The 24,468-nt window shown below is 39.7% G+C and overlaps 1 protein-coding gene across 1 annotated transcript in view; it reads right to left on the bottom strand.

The window, feature by feature from the left end:
* PRMT8 (protein arginine methyltransferase 8) overlaps nt 1-20,688 on the bottom strand; it is a 64,978-nt gene extending 44,290 nt beyond the window's left edge. Inside the window, exon 1 of the mRNA XM_010214030.2 lies at nt 20,532-20,688. Coding sequence (XP_010212332.1) covers nt 20,532-20,606 — 75 coding nt within the window. The 5' untranslated portion in view covers nt 20,607-20,688. The remainder of the gene's footprint in view (nt 1-20,531) is intronic.
* Nucleotides 20,689-24,468: the final 3,780 nt, after the last annotated feature.

The raw sequence follows: 24,468 nt of genomic DNA, 5'->3' as shown, positions 1-24,468 counted from the left end.
GAAAATAATGAGACCCCTGAAAGGCCTATAAAAGAAACTTCTTTACACAAATTCAGTACTTTTTTAGCCATTTTTTTTCTCCTTATACTGAGCTGTTGGCCATATCACTGAATTCAGATCAGCCTAAGGTAATTTATCTGCTTCAGGAATCTCAGGATCCTAAGAACAACATTTGTGTCACTCCACATTCATGCCTCATTTGCACAGGAAAAAACCTTTCTCTTTAGATAGAGTGGTGATTGCTACACAGTGTTGGAAGCTACAGCAGCTTAACCTGGGGAATGGGAAAAGAGCAAATATGTGATTGAAACAGGAGCTCCTTTGTTCTAAATTGAAGCATACCAAGCCTCTTGGGATCTTGTCTCTTTAAACAATTTGCTTGTACATAGAGGATTGTCAGCTGAGTAGAACAGAAAAGGCAGAGCATCAGCTCTCACTTCTGAACTTACTGCACATTTAGAACTAACAGGAAGGGGGACTTTTTTGACAGTGAGAAGAGAGAAAATTTCTGAGAGAAATTTTGAAAAATACGTAAGAAATATATTTACCAAAGGAAAACAATAGGTGAATCAGGGAAATATGTTTTCAGAACTGCTGCATAAAATGAAAATACCAGTGGTTGGTCTGTTAATATTATTACAAGGACATCAGCAGTGAAGTGACACATCTGCACAGTTATAATCACATGAACTAGATATACTATGCTGAATGATAATATAAGGAAAGTGTGAGACCTGATCTTGGATCTATTTGTGTATACATAAATCCATAGAGGCCTAGATTGCACTAATTCCGGAAACTTAAGAGAGGCCTCTGGGTTCGCAGCCTAGTTACAAAGATTCTATTTAGGGACAATGGAAAGAAAGATGCTCCTTTCAAAGGTAATTCAGGTCTGAGATGGGCAGAGTTGATGTCCAAGAGGTGCTTGTCTCTGTTGTTTAGACAAGACAAGTAGGCCACCTTGTTAAAGCATTTCAAGTTATACAGACTGAATCCAGATTTTTGTTTGTCCATTTAAAACAAAATGATAATAAAGTTTTGTTGAATAGGTGCTAGAAGACATCAGGAGCCTAAGAAATGAGTTATGCATATTTGTTAAAATATCATGGAAAAAACCTACTGCCATCCTGAAGATCCCAAAAGAGGGATTCAAATAACTGCTGAATCCTTTCAAGAGCTTAAGCATTGTGAAAGTGTCTTTATCTTGAGTCATTGAAGCATTGGACGCACCAAATCAAAAACAGCCCTTTTTCTCCTTTTATTGACAATACACTTGTTTTCAGCAGACTAATTATGAGACATTGTGAGAGTCAGAGGAATGCACCTGTTCTGTCACCAGAAACATGACTGACGTGAATTGAATACCACAGGCAATAAGCTTTCTTTTGAATGCCACACTGTGAAAAAAGGTCTATAGTAAAGAATAAGAAAAATGAGAAAGTAGAACAAAGCAAACTGACAAGAGTGACTTCCCTACCTCCTTAGAAAGATCCAAATAATATCTTGATTGCATGGAGGATTCCTAACTAAAAAAAAAAAAAAAAAGAGATTATCCAGTAGTATTTGGATCTTCAATTGATATCAGAGATAAAGAAGCAGTTAAGAGACTTTTAAACTGACCTGAAGTGGTAAAAGTTAAATATGGTGTTGCTGGCAAATGGATTAAGCATTTAACTAACGTGATTTTCATTGTTCTGGATTATCACATTAGAGACTGTAAGATATAGTTTGTTCTTTCATTTTACTGAGACTTCGTTTTGTCAAGTGTTGAGCAGAATTGCAGCCTAAATACAGAATAAATGTTCTATTTCATTTGAATTACTCCAGGTGCATATTTCTGTAAGTAAAAGCAAGTGTAGTCAGCAGAGATGTGAACATGCTCAACATTTCACAGGACAGACCCCTTGAGGAGAACATGGGGCTGTGTTCCTGTGTTGCAGATTTCTAAATTTACTAGAATTTTTAAATATCAACCAGAGGAAGAAAAAGAATGCAATTCATAAAATGCATATTTAAAGATCTTAGATTTCCATTTTTATTTGCATTTTTGGTTTATTTTGCATATTAAATTCCATTTGAATATAAAATCAATGTTTTGGAAATCTTCTATTTTCGTTTTTATTTTTCCCCATGACCACCAAAATCAGAAAAGGGAATTGTAACATATTTCCTCTTTCTGACCAAAATATTTAACTCTATGTGTTATTTTACTCTTCCTACACATATGTAACTTACACGTCCTTTATTGGGGCTCTAAGTGCCAGTGGCTTCTAAGAGAAACTTTGATTCCCATTGGCATGTGTGTTTTTAACACAGATTACAATTTCACATCTCTGAAAGGCATGAAAGTAATGAGCACTATAGATGCAGTGAAAGGACCCTAAATATTCACTATGGCATGGAAAATAAAACTGGTGCTTTATAGAATATGATTAATATACATTTTCATTATCACAGGAAATGTACTGGTAATGATTTAGGAAATGATTATTGTCGTCTTTATATGAAATGCACTGTGTGCACACAATGTGGCTTTCATACAATTCAAAATTACAAAATTCTTTAAAAAATGCTTACCACAAATAAGTAGTTCGTGCATTTATCTATGCTTGTAACATTGCAATGTTCATGGGTACATGTAGGTATATAATTTTGACTTCTAAGAAAGAACAATCTGACATATCTTGCTCATATATAATAAAAAGAATGATAGTATCCCAAGATTAACACTACAACAAGTTTGTAAATGAAGCAAAATTGAAATCTTATTTTTTTAAATTTTAATGATTTAATATATCATCTACATTTGACTCAGTTAACCTACAAGGTACATCTGATTTTTCCATGTCATTCCCTTAATAAGTCTATAGGTATCCAAAGAATTTCACTGAGATTTACAGTCCTAAGTGACTTAACATAGGATTATTTTATCTGTCTGCAATTTACTGGATAGAAATATGTAAATATGTTGCAGAAAATGCCAGATTTTCTGCACAGACATTTGGGGATTGTGTACACTAAATCCAGCACATTAGTGAAGCATAAAACTGTACTACATGAACATTGAATCCCAGGCTTTGTTTATTTGTGGTGTGCAGAAAGATCTTAATTAAAAAAACAGGGCTCACTTTGACATTCCAAGTGGAGTATAATCTCAGGTAATCTTCCAAAATCCTCATCTTTAACCTAGACAAGATATCTGTGTAGAGCTAAAATAAATGTCGAAGTATGGACTTAAAATATAGCTAAGGCCAGGCTTTCAAAAGTACATAGGCAGAGAAATATTCAGAAATGTACAGCTATGGTTTTTAAAAGCACCCAATGAGCTAGAATATTCCTCAGATCTTTAGCAGCTTGAGTATTTAGGAAAAAAATGCTGTCATGATTTAGCATCCTAATGGAGTCTAAAGATGGCACCAAAAACATGAAAAATCCACTGTAGAGAAAAGCACAAGCCGATCCTTCCCCACCTGCTTTATTATTATCTGGTGAGCAAAGATTCTTTGGGGGTCCTATTTTCTGAATGCACATTAACATTTACCCCAGTATCTTGCTAATCCTAATTCTTTGATATATTAGCTCATAAATACTTGTTTTGTCCTTTTAACTTGTCTATATTCTTCTTAAGACATTACTCAGGCACGGCAAAAGGTGCCTGAACGAAGTGACTCTGAGAGAATGATAGGAACAGTGTCTAAACTGCTGAAGAAGTTTTAAGATAAAATATTTTTGAGAATCAACTTTTTCTGAATTTCTGTTATTGGCAAAAAAAAATCAAATCTAAGTGGTATCTGTGAAAGCAGTTAAAATGCCTTTTATGCATCCTAATAAAGTTGACCTAATTTGCAATCACACTTCAAGCGTGCTAAATGTCTTATCCTTCTCTGACGTCTATGAGATATATAGGTGGTTCAGAACTTCAGAAAACAAGATTCGTTATACATAATTGCTGAAACAAAGGCATAAAAGCTTGGAAAAGGTATACACTGAAACAAACAGGTATTTTCAAATGTTCCCTTTCTGCATTGGGAGTTTGTATTCCTTACATCTCACCAAGACAGTTCATCCTAAAGCTAACTTAGAACATTATACCTGTTATATCTGAAATGTTAGCTTGTTTTCTTAACTTGAAATGGAAAAGGCTACATATTCCTGTAATTCTCCACAATTAGACCAAGTTTTTCAGAAAATATACCTATAGAAAGGAAGACAGTCACTACAAAGGATGTTATTGTATGAAAAGCCAGGACTTTTCTGTAAAAGTGCCTTTTAAAAACAGAGTTTAAATTACTCAAGTTATTTCATCATAATTGAAACAGATGCATATATGGTAGGACCACCAGGCTCAATGAGTAGTCATCAATGGCTCAGGATCTAGCTAGGTTCCTGTAGGAAATGGAATGTGCCTGAGTCAATATTTGGGCCTATACTGTTCATTTTGTTTCCTCAATGCTATGGGTACTGTCATAGATTTCAGTTTCAGCAAATATGCGAAGAACACTAAAAAACCAAGAGTATAAATAATGAATTTAGAACTATGGTTTACAGGACCTTGAGAAATTTGAGGACTAGGTCAACAGAAACCTCATTAAGTTCGACATAAAGTGCAAAATTCTGCACCTGAGATAAAACTGTAATAGTTAATTCCAGGCATAACTGCAGTTTGGGGATCCCTTCTGCAAAGACCTGAAGATTACAGTGGATGCCAAACTGAATGTGAGCCTGCATTCATTACACTGTCATTGCAAGTAAGACAAGTTGAATACTGAGCTGCATTAGACGGAGAGTGACCACCATATCAAGCGATACTACCATCCCTCTCTACTAAGTGCTGAAATTGCACCTAGAATGCTGTATTAAGTTTTATCCTGCTCCCCTTGGTTCAAGAAGGATGCAGAGAAGCCAAATGGATCCAGTGGAGAGTTAGTACAACAGCTAGGGGACTGGAGAATATCTTATTAAGAGAGACTGGGAGAGCTGGCTTTCTTTATTTTATTTATAATTACCTGAAGGCTATTACCTGAAGGGTAATTACAAGGATGACAACAAAACTCTCCTTAGTTGGAGCATATGATACAAAAAGGACAAATGAGCTAAAATCTGCATATTAGAAAATTCTGTTTGGAATCTTAGAGGGAAAAAATCACAAATGCAGTACCGGCATACGTCACCTAGAGAAGCTGCACAATCTGCATCCTTGATCATTTTCAAGACTCAGGTAGACAAAGCCATAGTGACCTGACACCTTATTGGCATCAGGGTGATCCCACTCTAAGCATGAGATTGGGGTGGAGATTTCCAGAGATTCATTCTAACTGCCAGTTCTGTGCTTCTATGATTAATGTATATATAGAAGTCACAGGGCTTTGAAATTGTAATGCTTGTTTGTTACACTGAATCTTCTTCTTATATTATGTATAGTAGTAGTGACTTGGAGCTTAAAATGTTCTTACTTGCATGTTAGGTTATGTTATGCCTAGTGTCATAACAGGGCACTAGCCTATTGTGTAAAGCATGACACCATAACTCATAATTGGTACAAAATAAAATGGACAAATGGTGTTTGTGAAACTGGGAATAAATGGAAAAAGTTCATTTTTAAGTGTGCTTATGAATGTATTAAGAAAATTTCCACTATACCCTATTTTTTGCAGAGGGAAGACATTCAAGCCTTTGGCACCCTGAAAGCAGAACATCTTGTCTGACCTTGCCTTAGCCCTGTTTTTCATATAAAGATATGCAAAGAAAGCAATTTCATCAGGCCAGCAGTGCAAAAGTTGTTCAAAGCTAACACCAGAAGAGGTGCAGATCAGCTAATGAATAATTATAAGGTGGACCATATAAGGCTGGCATGGAAATATCTCTTACTGTAACATGGCAAGGGGACTAGTAGAACTAAATCGTGGAAAGATTAAGTTAGTTGTGTAAACTAAATATTGAATATGTAAGAATTTACTATAGCTTAAAAGTCATGACAAAAAGCTGCTCGGGATCCCAGGAAGATGAAGAAGGGCTCCCAGCCAGCAGGAACCTTACTTAAAAAAAGACTTAAAAAACTTGGAAATCTGATTCCTGCTATGCATTAGCCCTGCCTGCAAATGAACACAAAAGAAAAGAAGATTTTAACAAATGAGTTTTGAAATAACTTTCAAGACCAGAAATCCGTTGAGGACAACCTTTAACATGAGGGTTTGGTCCCATTTAGTTCATGTGCCTAAGCATTCTTCATGACCAGGATCTTCTAAACCAAGACTTAGCAAAGGATGGTTTTAGCCATCTGACTTCTTCTAACCCATCATGACGTAAGAATAGAAAAAAATGTAAATCTGCAGTTGATCCACTGGCCATAAGTAAAATGAAACTGATCATCTAGCTTTATCTCATCATCCATGCATAGTGAATTGCAGAATGTGGGTTAAAAAAAAGAAAGCATGAGCAATATTATATATGTTTTAAACTACTGTGTTCATCTAATACATTAATATAGGATACCATGAAGGATATCTCTTAAAATATGCCTAAAAAATAGAGGGATCTGGACAGGCCGAATCAATGGGCTGAGGACAACTGTATGAGGTTCAACAAGGCCAGGTGCATCCTGCACTTGGGCCACAACAACCCCATGCAGCCCTACAGGCCTGGGGCAGAGGGGCTGGAGAGCTGCATGGCAGAAAAGGATCTGGGGGTGCTGGACAACAGCAGGCTGAACACGAGTCAGCAGGGTGCCCAGGGGGCCAAGAAGGCCAATGGCCTCCTGGCTTGTGTCAGGAACAGTGTAGCCAGCAGGACCAGGGAAGTGATTGTCAACCTCCATTCAGCACTGGAGAGGCCACACCTCGAATACTGTGTTCAGTTTTGGGCCCCTCACTACAGGGGAAGGACATGGAGGTGCTGGAGTGTGTCCAGAGAAGAGCAGCGAAGCTGGTGAAGGCGCTGGAGCACAGACCTTACGAGTAGTGGCTGAGGGAGCTGCAGTTATTTAGTCTGGAGAAGAGGAGGCTCAGGGGTGAACTTATCGCGTACTGCAATTAACCTGAAAGGAGGTTGCAGTGAGGGAGGGGTCAGTCTCTTCTTCAAAATAACTACTGATAGTACAAGAGGAAATGGCCTTAAGTTGCACCAGGGGAGGTTCAGGTTAGATATTAGGAAGAATTTCTACACGGAGGGCGTGGCGAAGCCTTGGAACAGGCTGCCTATGGAAATGGTGGAGTCACCATTCCTGGCAGTGTTCAAGAAAAGTGTAGATGAGGCTCTTAGGGACACAGTTTAACAGGCATGGTGGTGATGCCATTACAGTTGGACTTGATGATCCTGAAGGTCTTTTCCAACCATGATGATTCTATGATTCTATATGACTCTTAGCTATCTTTGAAACAAAATATTTCAAAAATCATCTTTTATTGTAGTTTCAAAAGCTTCCAAGTGAAAATGAGAAAGGAACTCCTATAAAATAGGAAGAATAAAAAATCTACTATTTCTATTTTAGATTTAGATTTAGATTAAGACCGTCAATGTACATAGGGAGGAATAACCCCAGGCACCAGTACAGGTTAGGGGTTGACCTGCTGCAAAGCAGCTCTGTCAAGAGGGATTTGCAAGTCCCGGCTGACAAGTTACCCATGAGGCAGCAATGTGCCCTCATGGTCAAGAAGGCCAATGGGATCCTGGCCTGCATCAGGAGGAGTGTTGCCAGCAGGTCGAAGGAGGTGATCCTGCCCCTCTGCTCAGCTGTGGTGAGGCCACACCTGGAGTATTGGGTGCAGTTCTGGACTCCTCTGTACAAGAGGGGAGAGGAGCTTCTAGAGAGGGTGCAGCATAGAGCAAAAAAGATGATTAAGGGACTGGAGCATCTATGTTATGAGGAAAGACTAAGCTACTAGATCTCTTTAGCCTAGATAAGAGAAGTTTGAGAGGGGATCTTATCAACATGTACAAATACATGACAGGAGAATGTAAAGAGAATGGGGCCAAACTCTTCTCTGTGGTGGCCAGCCACAGAACAAGGATTAGTGGGGGATAATGAGTACAAATTAAAACACAAGAAGTTCCATCTCCGTGTGAGGAACAACTTCTGTACTGTGAAGGTGACAGAGTCCTGGAACAGGCTGCCCGGAGAGGTTGTGGAATCTCCTTCTTTGGAGGTCTTCCAAACCTGCCTGGATGTGACCCTGTGCCATATGCTCTAGGTGTCCCTGCTTGAGCAGGGGGGTTGGCCTAGATGATCTCTAGAGGTCCCTTCCAACCTCAACCATTCTGTGATTTTGTGAATATTCTTTGCCAGGCTGCAATCAATATTCCAGATTAGTGACATCTTAAAATTCAGGATTTGCATTTTTAATGCTCACTCTGTTGCCAATGTATTTAAAATACTGTCACTGTATAGTTTATCCATGAGAAAATACCACATCAATATAGTTGGATTCAATCACAGAAGTGCTGACAAAGCATATTGTACTCCAACAAGAAAATATTATATTCCCAAAAGCCTTCATTCTCAGATCATTTCAGCTAAAAGTGAAAATCACTGTCCAAAGAGCATTAAAATGTTTCCTTGGGGATGTAAACTCCAGCTGGAGGTTAGTGATATGGGGATGATTTCCTAATCAGGAAAGCAAAGTAGTGAGGACTTCTACAGAAAAGTAAGTAGACTCACATTCACAGGCCCTGCTCTTTACAGAGGACTTGGACCATTTCAGTATCTGCTGAAAGGGACACCAGGACACAAGCAATTCAGCAGGTTTCTGGAGAGCATCAATGACAACTTTTCTGAAGTGCTTTGATGACAGCTCCTGACATGTGAATGAGTAGCCAATGAGGACAGGTGCTCTGCTGAACCTAATACTTAAAAACAGGGAATGGCTGCTTGTGGATGTGAAGGCTAGGGGAAAGCCTTGGCTGCAGTGACTTTGAGAGGGATCCTTCAGGATCCTGTGAGGAGGGAGCAGGATCACAAACCTGGAGAACAGACGTGGGGCTGTTCAGGGACCTGCTTGGAAGAATCCTGTGGGATCCAGCCTGGGGAAAAGAGTGATCCAAGAAAACTGCTTGATTTTCAAGGATTCCCTCCTCCAAGCTCAAAACAGTCCCTCCTGATTAGCAGGAAAACAAGGAAAGGTAGCAGGAGACTGGCATGGATGAACAAGGACCTCCTGATTAAACTCAGTCACAAAAATGAAGCAATCAAGGTAGAAGCAGGGACAGGTAACCTGGGAGGAATGTAGAGACACTGAGTAGGGAGAGATGGGGCTAGAAAAGTCCACCTGGTGTTTAATTTGGCAAAGGACATGAGGAAAATGAAGAAGAGCTTCCTTAAGGACTTTGGTAGTAAATGAAAGACTGGAAGAAATGTGGGCTTGTTATTGAATGAGTCAGGAGCCCTGGTGATTAAGGACACTGAAAAGCCTTCATTGCCTCAGTCCTTATTGGTAAGACTGGCCTTCAGGAATCCCAGTCCCCAGTGAAAGGGAAAAGGTGTCGAAGGGAGGGGAAGAAGGAATCTGAAGAAAGGAAGACATTGACTTTGTGGATGAGGTTAGGGAATAGGCCCTGATATGCCCACAAATTCTGAGGGAGCTGGCTGATGTCATTGCATAGCCACTCTCAATCGCCTTTGAAAGGCCATGGAGATCCAGGGAAGGCTGGCTCCAGTATTCAAAAAGGGCAAGAAGGGGATGATTCATGCTTTTTAGCACCATGATCACACACAGGTGACCTGATTTTGAATCCATTTACACTAGAGTGCATTTGAATGCATTTACACTAGAGTAAACCTGTCCTGAGATCAATATGCCTTTGTTACCAGCTGGCACAGCTAGAAGAAGCAGTTGCACCTGTTAGAAACAGATCTTACAAGCAAAATTACTTTTGTTTTCCACTCCATAAGGTCACAAGTTAAAGAGATATTTTATGGGCTCTGAGAGTATTATTGGTTCTCTGTTGAGAAAGGAGCTGACCTATCAGAAAGAGGAATGAAAGGGACTTTTTCCTTGAATGGAATGATTGACTTGAGGCTTTGTGAAAGTATGTCTTCTGCAAAAGAAAAAAAAAAAAACAAAAGCTCTAGAATAACATGGTTTCACATTTTATGAAACCTCCATAGCCGCTTGAGTCACATCTTTTCTTAAAATCCTTATCTATCACCTCCCATTAAGTACACTGCTTAAACAAACATTATCTAAAGAAAGCAGGACAGAAATTGAAAGTCAAATATAAAGAGAACTAAAATATAAATACACACTATCACAGCACTATTTCCTTTGCTCTTAATGATTAAGGGAGTAATAGCATCTAGAAACAAGGAAAATATAATTCTGCATAAAGAAAAGAGATGGTGCCGTCGTCGTGAGAAGGGGGACACATTTTTATGTGAATGTCTAAGACAATATAGAAGCAGAGTGCCTGAATATTGTGTGTTGGAGATAAGTTGCTCTTTAAAAGCTGGGTACTGAGACTAGTGGGAAGGAGTGTTGCATTTCTGCTGGATGTATTCACTGGAGTGGTTATAGAGCTAGTTTTCAACAAATAGTATTCGTGTGTGGGGATGAGTGAAAATCTTTCCCTGGGAGTCTATCCATCTCTCGAGTCTAGCAGTGTTATGTCGTTGTTGTTATTATTGTGGATGTTGTTGAGTTCCTTTTGCCTCTCTAACAGCAAAACTACCATGTAGTTTGGAACTGAACGCCTATGAAGAGACCTGATTGGAATGCAATGTATGTGCTATAGTCTGTGAGACAAGAAGAATATATAATGAGGGAAAGAGGAAGCAGGAAAGGCTTCAGAGAAAAAGTAAATTAACTCCAAGATTGAGGTGCTGGCTAGACATCCATATGTAAATGTCAGAGTGGCCTAAATTTTAGTTTGGAGACACTATGAACTATCTGTTAATTATTATGAAAAAGATGGTCACTGATTTCCTAATATAGAGAAGAGGGTAAGTTATAATCTATATATGAAGACTAAGTACTCTCTGGTCCATATACGGGATCCATTTCCTGCTGCACTTTCTTTTGTTGGCCTTTAAACATGGGAGGTTGTATGCTGATTCCAGATGAAATGCTCTTGAAGTTCACTGCCACTACTCTGTTTCCTGAAAATCTAATAGCCCCTCACATGACTGAAATTCAGTAATTATGACTACAATGTGGACATACCCGGTTGTATGATAGATACATGCTAGACATGTGAAGGGGAATTCTTAAACAGGTGATGGGGGCATGTCATGTTTTGTAGTCAGAGATCAACATTGTCAGATGACTATCTATATAGTCATTCCCTTTTTCATGCCAGATGCTTACCTATAACATGCAATGAAAAAGCATCTGTTTTGAACAGGTGTAACTCCAGTCAAACATATGAAACCCTTCAGAGACTCTCTGAGAGTTTCTGTGGACCATTCTGACTTTCTGTTCCTTGAGAATGAAAAAATATAGCAGCTTATGAGTGCCCCATAGAAAATCAGAGCAGGAAGCAGCAAGCTCTTGTGAGGGACACAGAAAAACAGTCAGTAGGACTGAAACTTGAAGCTAAAAGCAAATTATCCAGAAAAAAAGTTTAGCACTGTGTCATTTGAATCACTTGGCCTCATTGATTAATGGTCAATCAAACATTATGCTCAGAACAATATGCTAAATATGAAGCAGGATTTAGTACATTTTCCTGAAACAAATGTCCTGTGCTTTCCTCATTCATGGTTGGTTGGAGTGGATCGTGTTATTAGAACTACATGCTGCCTCCTCTTATTCCAAGACTGAGTAATCTACCTCATGCAGTCAAAAACTAGTAAGCATTGTTTTTCTTCTCTTTTGAGTACAGAGAAAGTGAATTTTGCACAAGACCTTGACAGATGTTGCAAAGAAAAAAAAAACAACATCCAAAAAAACAACAAAAAAGCAACCCTGTTATGTCTTTATACAAGCTGTAAAATTGATCCATTCCCCTGAAAGCCTCACATAAACATGTAAGCCTCAGCCTCCAGCTTCTTGGTCCCTGATATTCCTTCCTTGCTTGCTTGCTTGCTTCCTTCCTTCCTTCCTTCCTTCCTCCTTTTCTTTCATTTTCACGTTTTCACAAAATGCTTTCAATATTTTATCCTCCTGTAAATTTATAACATTCTCTTTCACAACTAAATTGCATTATTTTCCACAACAGGCCTTTTCACCTGGAGAGAAGGAGATAAGAAATATACTACTGTAATGGCCAATAACCTGAGAAAATGACATGCAAAAAGAGATTGTCAAGGTTGTTCTGTTTGTGGAAAAGAAAAATTACAAAGACCAAACTCTTATTGGTAGCAGCAAATGGGATAACAAAGGGTAAAGATCATTGCTAAGAGCTTGAGATGTTAGGATAAGACATTAGGAAAATATTTTTTTCACTAAGAAAGTAAAACACTTGAAGAAGTTGCTTAGAGAGTCAGGCACTGTCCTTGAAGATTTTAAAGACTTGGCTAGAGAAAGCCATGACCAACATGTTCTAATGTTTGTGATTGTTCTACCTGACTGGCAGGTTGCATGAGGTGGTCTCCAGATGTTCCTTCTAATCAATACTTCTGTGATTCAGCAGTGATCCCTATTTGTAAAGGACTTAGTGGAGTTACTCCAAATACATCTCAGTGTAACTGACTTTAGAGTCAAAACGTACATATCCTGTACTTCAAACAGTATAATGTCTAATATGGGGCACAATTATGAGGTGTATGAACACCAGACAAAACTAGTAAAGAAAGTATTAACAAAAGGGTCAGCTGATTTCCCTATTTGTGACTAAGGAACAGGAAAGTAGTTGCTTCTCTTCATTCCAAAACAGGGATCAACTTCAGGGCATACAGATGAACTGTATCAGGATGAATGTGATAGACAGGTAGGGTAGAAGCAGCAGGTCCATGTACTAGAAACTAAAATGGATAGCAGGTTCTTCTGTCTTCCTTTCTAAATGGGAAATGAAAGTCTGCAACAGAAATAAATTTGGACTGGTGGACTAGCGATGGAAGACTTTGGCTTGGTTGCACTTTCCTCTGGGCTCTAAGACTAGTTTTGAGCTTTCTGTTGCTACTAGGAATAATGAAATATAAGCTCTATGGGCAGAAAAGGTTAACAGAGACAGAAGAATTGCTATGACATATATGGGCTGTGTGTGTACTGATGGCACTGAAGGAACACTTTGATGTCATCCCTTGGAGAATACCACTCTTTCCAAACGCTGTTACAACAGAGGGAAATGCTACTATTGCTTTTGCAAGAAAGAAAGTGAACAGTGACAGAATGATTCTGATATGTCTGGAACCCTGGGTAGGACAAAGAGAGCACCAGGCTCTTAAGCATATTGTCCAGACCTGGACAGCATGCTAAGTACGAAGCCTCCAGCCTGCAGTATGATGAAGAGCTTGACATCAGGAAAAGCTGAGGAAGACTGAGGTATAAAATAATGTCTTAGTAAATACATATCTTCACAATTTTTGCCATACTGTCTCTTCTTAGAAGAGCTATCATAGAGAACTCCTTTTCTCTGAATAACAGCCAGAAAAGATGGTGATGCCCCTTCCTTTATATTAGCTCACTCTGGAAAGAAAAGTGCATGAGAAATACAGTCCTAAAAATAACAAAGCTTCCAAAAGCACAACTTAATTGCAGAACAGGTATTTTAAGTGAGTCAGAAGAGTATTCTCCTTACATTTTTAATGTGTCTTTGTTTCTCTGTTTAAAATTTTAGCTAAGTGTTTTATTTTCTCCCTAATTTCCTTGCAAGGAAATGTTGCTATGAAAATTTTCTCTTCATTTTGGAAACTGAAGACACACATTAAGATCTTATTTGTGACCGTCTAGCAATTCAGACTGACAACATAAAGAAAAAATATATTTTATTTTTTACTTAATAGAATTTTCAGTAAATATGGCAGTAAATGTCTGCTTGAGTATACCTTATTTCCAATTCTGGTGTCTAATTCTGCACATTTTTGATGCAATTAAACCAAAATATATCAATTTGATATTCTAGATTTTCAAAATGCTTTTATACTTTTATATATGCTTATGGAACAGACAGAATTTTAGATTTTTTTTTTAACTTGGACCTTTTTCACATAAAATGATTTTTCTTGTCTGGAGTCTGAAAAACCCATGAAAAACCATCATCATCCATTTGATACTCCTGTTAAATCTCAGTTTAGCACTGAAATAGTGAACTGAACTGTTATTAGAGGTGCTCATCCTCCTACAGTTCATGTGAAGTTGTCTCAGTTCCTGCACAACAGCTTGGCAATAACATTCCAAGGACCACCCTGGAGTCAGTCAGGGCCTGTTTATGAACAAATTGGAAAGCCAGGCATGGCTGTGATTAGCGATTATTCCAGTCCTGCATGGTGAGGACATCCTTGTAGCTCCCCCAATTTATGCACCTAGTGGAGATTCTCAGATTTGCTTCTTAAGACGAGTGCGTGTTGCCTATTTGGTTTCAGGCTTATTCCCAAAGAAAAAAGTAAGGAAAGGACAACCTCATCCCTAACATCTAGTTCAGAGTAAATCTGTCATTAAAGCTAGTGAGCAGGACAGCAGGCAGCAGGATGCCCTGTGAAAGTGGAGGCAAGAGCAACTGCTTTCACCATTCAACCCCTCTGACTGGTGATTACCTCATATGTCAGTGGATTGAATTTTTCTGTAGACTGAGAAAGACTGAGTCAAATATTATGAATAAATTAGGCTGTGTTCTTTTTTACCTTTATGTATTTGCCTCTGTTCTCTTTGCCTCACCCCAGCCCTCCTGAGACACAAGTTTTTATCCTTCACAGTCAGGCTGGGTGGGAAAGCCTGGAAAGGCAGCTGAATCAGACTTGTTAACCCCACTTTGCCTGTGCATGCGGATAGAACAATCGAAAAAGGTAGCCACCTACAGAATTTCTTGCATTCCTCTTCTTTGAAGAATTTTAGTGCTTTTTACAGAGGCTGAACAAAGAGGTGTTATGACAACTTCTGCGCAGATTGCTCACTACCTCCACTGACTCTTAAAGGACAGTCTTCCCCGGAGCTCTCTTTTAGCAGAGGTTGTGTTGCCACAATGCCACAATATAACCTGGCCCTTGATGCCATAAAGATGAACTGTACCTTTTATAAAAAAATATCAGTCTGGTAGAGGAGGTGAAAATCCAGGCTGAATCATTTATCTTCAGACTCATGTTCTGAGTGATTGCGATTATTTTTTATTTATGCTTAAGCATTTTTGAATCTTCTTCATATCATTAATGCAAGCCGTAAGTTTTCTCTGCAATGGAGCCAAAAAAGAATATTGTAGGACGATGTCTCAAATTTTTAGTATTAAATCCGAGAAAGGAATAGAATGCATTTAGCTACACTGAGAAGATCTTCTGCTGTGCTAAATTTATGTTTTGCACAGCTGAAGTGGGTAGGAGAAGATGGCTCAGAGTCATATTTCTGTTCTCCCACTCTTGCATTGGCTAGAAACCAAAACAACCCCCATGATTACATTAGAGCTACACTGTTATTAGTCTAAGTAGCATTGTCTACAGAGGTCCTATCAGGAGCACTGCACAGGATAATAAAAAATGAACTGCTATGCACCCTTCTTTGACTCAGAGTTGACTCTGTAGCACTTGGGGATTTAACTATGCATACAGTGACATCATATTTCACTGACATGATGGGTCAGCTTCTTGACTGCCTCGTCAGCAGTGCAGAAGATCTAGAACTTGGGCCAGAGGTCTGCTCTCTATAGCACAGTTATACTACTTGCACAAAAACAGCTATCACTATGTTTTGCTATTTAAAAATAAGACATGCTAGCATATGGAATACTATTCAGTGAAGCTGAAGGGCATGTCATAAGGTGCTTCTTCAGCTGGCTATCTGGCACCATGCCAGATATGTCATGGTTTCCACTAAACTGAGAAGTACACTACATACTGGAGCTACTTGTCTCTTGGTTAAAAAACACCTACTCCGCATTATTCATTCATATATGGTGTTCTTAGCAAGTTAATAACACTAACTAATTATCTCCTCCAGCACCTTTTACTAAAGATTCCATAATTCTACAGTCTGTATGGGAATGCTCAGATACAGGAGATTAGATTATATGCCTAAAATCATTCATTGGCAAAACTGGTAACAGAACTTTACTGATTTTTTTTTATTTAGGTTATTGAATAAAATGAATATATTGTGCTAGGCACACTGCCTTTCTCTTGCTCTGCCTCTGTTAAGTTATACTTTGATAATTTATTGAGTGGAAAACCATATTCCTATTCATGAATCACATGCAGGAGCTCATGATTTCAACATATTTCCGTACAGCACGATATCTTCTGGCCGCCGAACCCTAACTATCTGCAACATGACCTATTCTTCTCTTAGTAGTGGTTTGACTGGCTTTCCTGCAACTAGGACAGTGTAATCTCCCCACTCCAAATGACAGTGTAAATACTTTCACAGATCCGTATTCCATGAGGAGATTACATTCATTTGAATAGGGAAGAATTACAACTCTTCTATTATACCCAATACACCAAACCATCAAAAGGAAAAATGTAGTCCTTTTCAATTCAGAAAAGAAGATTTATGTAATAGGACATTCAGGTAGAACTCCAAGTTTGTTTCACTACCATTCATAAATTGCCTAATTTCTCTATTCTCAGCTATGCAACAGGCATACTTTTGCTCAAAAGACATTGCAAAATTTTCAGCATAAGACTTGCTCTTTATTATTTCACTGAAATTTGTGACATTATGTGAAATTGTGTCGTACAGAAAGAGCCCCTTTTGAGATCCTAGAATCTAGAGGTTTTTTTGTTTGTTTTCTGTATGGAAATGATGATTTCTGGCAGAGGCTAACCCATTGCATGTATATCTCTGTTGTATGTACATATGAACTGTGGAGTTTTGTACTGGTTGTAGTGGTACGGGGAACTTGACTGGTTCCCAAACCACAATTATGCACACTTCTACTCACTTCTTTCAGTTTGGTTCCCATCACTGATATCAGGGATATTAATTATTACTAACTTTTAATATGACTTGCCTGCATGCTCAGATACATTAAAAAGAAGAAAGAAAAAAAAACAAACAGAAATTGAAATACACAGCAGATCAGCACTGTGAATTTGGGAGAATCTTCATGCATATGTACAAAAAAGAATTCTCTTCTATTTTGTTTTCTGTCTGATGATCTTTGATTACTCCCAGAGGGAATCTGTTTTATGTAGACAAGGCTTTTTTCTTGACTAAAGATACAGAAGATTAATTCTGTATTTTAATGAGTGATTCTACAGCTTTTTTTTTTTTTTTTTTTTCTCCAGTGGAACTTCTCTTGAAGTTTATGGGATCATCTGGGGGAATTAAGATTTTCAGAATATTTTTCGTTTTCGCTGTGCACTCCTCTAAGAAGGAAATGAAATCTTTCTTGCAAGGTTGCCACTTCTAAGGCCTTCAGAGAGATTCTAAACAGAAAAAAAAAAGTGTGGCTTTATGACCCTTGAGTTTAATTTTTCCAAAAAGCACTATTCACAGGCTGCTAAAAACACAGCACTCACATCAAAACAACAACAACAACAAAACCACTGAAACTTAGGGTCCTCAGGGTCCTCGTTGAAATGCTGGCAGACATTGACTAATATACTTGCTGAATAAAATTGCAAAAACATTCCAAGACTGTTCCAAGACCCAACAGCACTAGTGGCTAAATTTTCATACACTTATTGAGGCTTTGGATCAAAATATAAGACTATGGTATATTGATAATATAAATGTCTGTAAAATCTGAGAGCACACTTCTGTGGCTGCCTTGATAGCATTAAGAGTCCTCTTGACTGGGAACTATTGCTTTCCTGCTCTTTTGTAACGTTTTTTTTTGTGAAGTTTGTATTAAAATGTGTTTTTTTTTCTTGTCTGCTTTTATTTAAGTTCTTTCAGATATTAACCTTGCACTGTGATCAACAGAAGAACTAATAAAGTGAACAAAATTTTTCTGATACAATATGCCTATACTTTGTCTTAATACATTTTTTGTGAACCGTCCCACTACTGAAGCAGAATACATGCCATACTAGACCTTGAATGCTTGGTTTATCTGCTTTCAACTGTGCTGGGTTTCAATGAACTTGTATATTGTTATTTTTAAGTTGTGACGTACCTAATTGTCTCATTTGAACTTGAAATCAATCTGGTTAAGATCCAGAAGGTTTTTCAGTCTTTTGGCAATGGAGAATTTTGATCACCTTTTAGATGTTTTAATGGTTCATCTGTCTATGTCTACCTGACATTTTTCCTATTTTTCCTATTACAATGGCATAATTAATATTAATGGCATATATTGGCATATATAATGGCATAATATTAATATTATGTAATAATTATTGGATCATCGTGTGTATCAGTTAAGCCCCATTGGTTTCAAATGGATGCATTTTATACTGTTTTTAAATTTCCTCCTATATAATCCTCATTGTGATAAATCCAAAAGTGGGATGCTTTGTCTCACATTCTTTGTGTCACACAACATTTGCTATTTTCAGGAAAAAGTTAAAGAAATATAGACCTGAGGGTCAAATTGCTATCATATTATTTTGCTTGACTAGTGCAAGAGCTGCAAAGGTCTTGGTATATTTTCTCTAGTACATTTCTAATTGTTCAGACTAAGCCTCTCAGTAGAAAAACAAAGCTTAACATCAATTACCTGAAAATTAATAAACTAGAAAACATTCTGTTATGTGTTATGAGCATATTGACTCTGCCTTTCTAAATGTAGAAGCACAATAGAAGATGCCTAATCTGCAGTAGTTTCATCCTCATTTCATGAATCTGTCACTGACAAATACTTTAAGGAGAAGTAAGACAGCATTTGCTATTTGCATATTCTCCTGACTGGTATACAGGCTTGGGATGAAACTGCTGTTGTTAAGAAAGCCTTTTTCTGTAAAAGCATATTGCAGTGTGTACAGCATTGCACAAACAGAAAGACAAATGGATTTAAACAATAGGTACAAATACTGAGTTGAAATAGAAGAGGAAAATTTAGAGAGCTCCTCTCACCTGAACCCCTGTTGCTATTTAAGGTCAAATTTTATCAAAGAATGAATCTGGAAACAACTGCTTGTCAATCTACCTTTCTACTTGCAATACTGCTGAGATCCTGGGACCCTTAATACAATATTTGCTGTCAGTACTAGGACAGTTTGACAGTGTACAGTTGTGTAGCCTGACTCCTTGCTATTTATAGATGGCTTTTCTGCAGGCTGTACTTGAGGGGACTGCAATGTGGTAACAGGCATGTTCTTTGATTTATTGCTTAAATGACATTAATGCTGCTCTGTACCTGGCATGGCAAAAGAGGCATTTTTTACGTTTACGAAGGTCAAGTATGTCTTACTTTGCAGAGATAGCAGCATTAGGAGGAAAAATGTGAGATTAACAAGGGAGCAGGGTATCCACTATGAAGACTTTGTGGCAGGAAGAGCAATTTTGCAGAGACTCTGTAGACTGGAAGAAGGAATAATGGAATAGTCAAGTGCTCAGTCACACTGGAGTGATACTTGTGTTCTTTAGTATCTCTGCAGAGCAACTGGGGAGGGACATCAGTGTAATTTATGCATGTGAGGGGAAAACTGTTGAAGCTGGTTGGTGTGCAACGTCCCTGGGAGTCCATACATGGCCATGCTGCATATCGGGTAACCGTATGTCAAATGTGGAGGCAGAATGCTAAGCACAAGCTATTAATAGAAACAGGGAGTTTGGCGTGCACTCATGCTTTCGCCTGGCTCCCTATCATACGCTCCCAGGGGCTGGGACCGCATCCTGCTGCCTTCCACATATGGAAAAGACTTGGCACATTACGCCTGTCCCTTGAGAAGCCTCTGTGAAGTCAAGGCAACGTGAGGAAAGGGACTGAGCCTGCTGCTCAGCCCCCCTGCGACTGAGATGGGAAAGGTTGAGGGAAGGGTGAATTATGCAGCTTCTCTCTTTTCTCCCAGAAACCTGGAGAGTTCTGAGGGCACCATCTCAGTCCCAGTGCGAGGCAAATCACTCCTCTGCACAACTCGGGCCAGTCGGGCTCGCGGGGCAAAGCTGCTGTGCCCTTCCCTAGCCTCGGGCAGCTCCACTTTGTGATACCCACAGTGCTGCAGAAACACATTCTCTGCAACCCCCTCAAGCGCTCCTGCCAAAAAGCCCTCCACGGCTCTCTCCCGGCGGAAAACTCTGGGAGCTGGCCAAGGTGCTGCAGAAATATATATATATATTTTTTTTCCCACTCAGCCCCTCAAAATAACCATCCCCACCACGAAATCCCGGCCCCTGTATACACACCACAGAGCATCTCCTCTGCCTGACCTACAAGGGTCCGCTGGGCGCGAAGTTCTCCGTGAGGACGTAACCGGAGGGTGAGGGGGGCACATGCAGGAAATCGCAGCAGCACCGGCGCCGGGGGAAAGCGGAAGGAGCTGGGAAGTTCCCCTGCACTTTCTGCGCTGCAGAAGGCTCTGCAGCCCAGCCTGCGAGGGCCAGGGTGCAGGGCTCTGCTTGTGTCCTTACCTCGGTGCTCTCGGCGGCGTTCTCCGCCATTTTCCTCCTGAGGAGCAGGCAGCGGGAGGAGTGTTTCATTCCCATAAGAGCTAGCCAAGGGGTTGGGGCTTCGGGGTTGGTGTTCTGGTTTGTGCTGTGTTTTCAAAAAAGCTCCAGAAGAATAGGGAGGGAAAAAAAAAAAAAAAAAAAGGGAAAACAGCAATTAAATCAGTCTGTGCTGTCCTTTCTTGCTTTGTCCACAGGAGCGTTTGCCTCCGTCTGGCATCCAGCATTCGTCAGGCACTTTCAAATTATCCTCTTTCCCTCGCTCCTCCACCTCCAGCAAGCTTTTAGGATGGGTAAAGAGGCGGAACACGCTCTTCAGGTTAAACTAAAGGGCTGTCGGGCTGAGAGTCCTCCCCTTCAGAGAAAGCAGGGCTAAACAGGAGAGAAACACCAGCTAAACTGAACTTGGGCATGCAGTGACCAGCTGGGCATCTTTGCGTCCTGTGGCTAATCTTCCAGAGCCAGAGGGAGCCAGAGACAAAGCAATAGGACAAGGAAATCATAGCCCCTTTCTTTCCTTCTTTGGGCTTCTCTCTCTCTTTCTCTCTAGATCTCCAGAAAGCTTCCTTTAAAGATGCTCACAGCATTTGCCACCCTCTTTGTGCGAATGTCTTTAGAAATAGCAGCCCCCTCCCCCTTCCCTCTCCCCTCCCCCTTCTGCTCTTGGGCTGAGCTGGATGTCCTTGTCCGCGAATTGCATTCACATGTCTTTCCTCGATAAAAGAATATATCAAGCTCTCCCTCCAACCTCATCATTGCCTACATATTTTCTCACATCCATGCACCCACACATCTACATGAACTGGCACAATGTTTCTCTTTCATATAGATATTTGCAATTCTTTTCTTTCCCATCCCATTCTCTCTTCCCCTTTCTAAAGCAGCACTAGTTTTCTTTGCAAAGACTCTCGGCAAAGGTCTCATGGGGCAGTGGAAGAAATCTGCTTCAGTTTCTTCGAGTAAAAGAGCAAACCTGCTTTCTTCTCATGTGTGTGAGTGCACATTTCCAGCTTCTGTTTCACTTGATTTTTTTCAGCAGGAGCCATGCTCCATCAGTAGTGCTGGACTGTTGAATTGCAAAAATATAGTCCTGGTCCGGACACAGCTCTTGCTGAAAAGAGTTGGGGGTGGAGGGAGCAGGCGGGGAAGGAGAGGAGAAGGGAATGAGGAGGAGAAGAGAGGGGGCAGAAGCGGGGAGCGAGAGGAAGGAGATGGAGGCAGAGAGGAAGGAAGGGAAGGGGTCTTGATGGGGAGGGAAAGGGGGTGAAAGTGCTTTGGAGTTCTTTTTAGATTTCCCTAGTGACATTTTTCTCCTTGGGAATGCATTGCCACCTGCCACGAACGTTTGTCTTGCTCTTACCTCACTTGTTTTGCTGTGGGTAAGGGTGGGAGAGGGGGTGTATTACATAATTTAGCTTTCCACCTTCGCTTTCTCCAGCTCAATCTCCAGCCTACTCTTTATATATATATGTATGTATGTATGTATGTATGTATATGGAGTGAGAAAATAATGCTAGGACTGTGCGTATATGTGTTGCACTCAAGATTTCAAGGGCCAGCTGCTCTCTGAAAATCATTTCCTCTGGGAGTGATAATGGAAGCCCAAAAAAGTCTGAAAGATTGTTTAGGACTTTAGACATATAACCAGTGCAGATGCTACATCAATCTCTGATTTGGATAGGTTTGGATTCTTGAAATTTTGGCCCCCTACCTCCTTTTTTTGGGGGGTGGGGAGGGCGGGGAGAGAGGAAGATTTTATCCTCAAATGACCTCTAGAATATTGGCATTCCCTCAAGAACTATCAGAGAAACAGGAAGTTCTTGCATACATAGGACACTGAACTGTTCCTGGGGACTCAGGAATGGGGACAAGGAATGTGAATTAAGGAGCAGAAAGCAAAATTATCCTCCCACAGTGAACTGATGAGGGAGTGGGGTCAAGGAAATTAAATGAACAAATTTCTCCCTTGGGCTTAAGAATCACCTTCAGTTCGCCTTCAATATACGGCAGCACACAGTCCTTCCATAGAATCAGTAGGTATAAAAATAAGTTTCAGAGATGTGTGATAAATCACATAAAAGTGAGCAACCCAGGGAAGCATAAGGTGATGTGATACACTGAAATGCCAAATGACAGATGACAATATGCCTTGTAGGGAGTGATGGCATCATATAAAAACATTTCAGAATATCAGAGTCTGTCATAGAAATATATGCCATATGACCAGAGATTGGACCTCCATGAGGTACTTTGTAGAGCCATTTGATCATTCAGTTATTCAAAAGTCTTATTTTCTGCTATTACTTTCTTCTTATTCTAACAACTCTAAAACTTTCATTAGTTCACACAACTACTAATTTTTTCAGTGCTTTGATTCCTAGGTGGAGGGATAAGGAAACAAATCTAATGAGTAAGAACTAAATCTCTGCAATCTTTGTCACATATATTTCTCTGCCATGTTGTGAGTATCTGGTGGTGAGTGTATGAAATTTTAATCAGCATGAATTTAGATTGACCTGCATGTTTTACTGTAGATTCTCTATTTTCAGGTAATACACATAGCCAAACGTAGCCTAATGATACCATTTACAGCAAAATCATTATTCTTTTTGGAGAATAAGTAGATTAAAAAAAAATCCAGGACAGTTTTTCTAGTGTTCTTTGACAACTGAGTCTGTATTTCTAATACACCTCAATCACTCTTCAGTCAGATGAAGCATCAAATTTTCAAAAGCACTCAGCAACTGACAGGTAGAGATTTGACATGAATCTTGTGCCACTTGTCCTGAACTCTAACTTACCCTTGCTCTTCTCCATATCTATGGCAAAATACATGATGTCTGACTGCTCAACCCTGAACTCTTTGTTGGTGCTTATCAGATACCAGAAATGCCTTACTGTCTCCTTGTTTCTAGCACAGGGAAGAAAGAGGTTTTTGGTCCTCAACTCTTTTGAAAATCTGACAAATGTTTAGAGATATCTAGTCCAACCCCCCTGCTCCAGCAGGGACACCTAGAGCACGTGGCACAGGGTAGTATCCAGGCGGGTTTTGAAGATCTCCAGAGAAGGAGACTCTACAACCTCTCTGGACAGCCTGTTCCAGGGCTCTGGCACCTTCACAGGAAAGAAGTTCTTCCTCCCATGGAGATGGAACTTCCTGTGTTTCAGCTTGTACCTGTTACCCCTTGTCCTATCACTTGCCACCATCAAGAAGAGTTTGGCCCCATCCTCCCTACATTCTCCCCTCAGGTACTTATACATATTAATCAGATCTCCTCTCAATCTTCTCTTCTCCAGGCTAAGCAGACCTAGTTTGCTTAGTCTTTCTTCATGTAATAATACTGTGCTGCTCCACAGAAGACACAGGCTCATTCCTAGTTCTGTCATTATCTTAAATGAATGCAAAATTCTGTATCTGAGTGTAATTCCATGCATCAGTACTGGCTGAGATGCCTAGGAGTCCTGATGGAAAGCACCATGGAGTTACGGGGTGGTAGCAGGGTCAAGATGAATATGACCCATCATGATATCACTGAAAAAAAAAAAAAAAAGGAAACCTCAAACTTAGTTACGTTAAGTGGAATTGGCCAGCAGATCAAGAGAAGTTAAGAGAAGTTCCCTCACTGCTTTACACTGGTAAGACCCTGTCTTTGATTCTGTACCCAGTTCCGGGTCCCCTGTTTCAGGATACAGCTAGTTAGAGTAGACATGGAAAGTTGTGCTTGTTGAATACAGTGAAGAAGAGGCTAAGGAGCACTCTTAACAATGGCCTATAAATATTTTTAAGGACAGTTACTAAGGTGACAGATAACAGAAAAAGTGACAACAATTACATGCTGTCGTTTGGGAAGTTCAGACTGAATATTAGAGAAATAAATGCCACTTCAATTTTTAAAAAAAC

Source organism: Tinamus guttatus, unplaced genomic scaffold (assembly GCF_059628265.1).
Source record: "Tinamus guttatus ecotype Peru unplaced genomic scaffold, ASM5962826v1 Tinamus_guttatus_pri_ptg000408l, whole genome shotgun sequence".
NCBI classification, from domain to species: Eukaryota; Metazoa; Chordata; class Aves; order Tinamiformes; family Tinamidae; genus Tinamus; species Tinamus guttatus.
The sequence above is the reverse complement of the archived record's forward strand: the minus strand, read 5'-3'. Positions and strand labels throughout refer to the sequence as shown.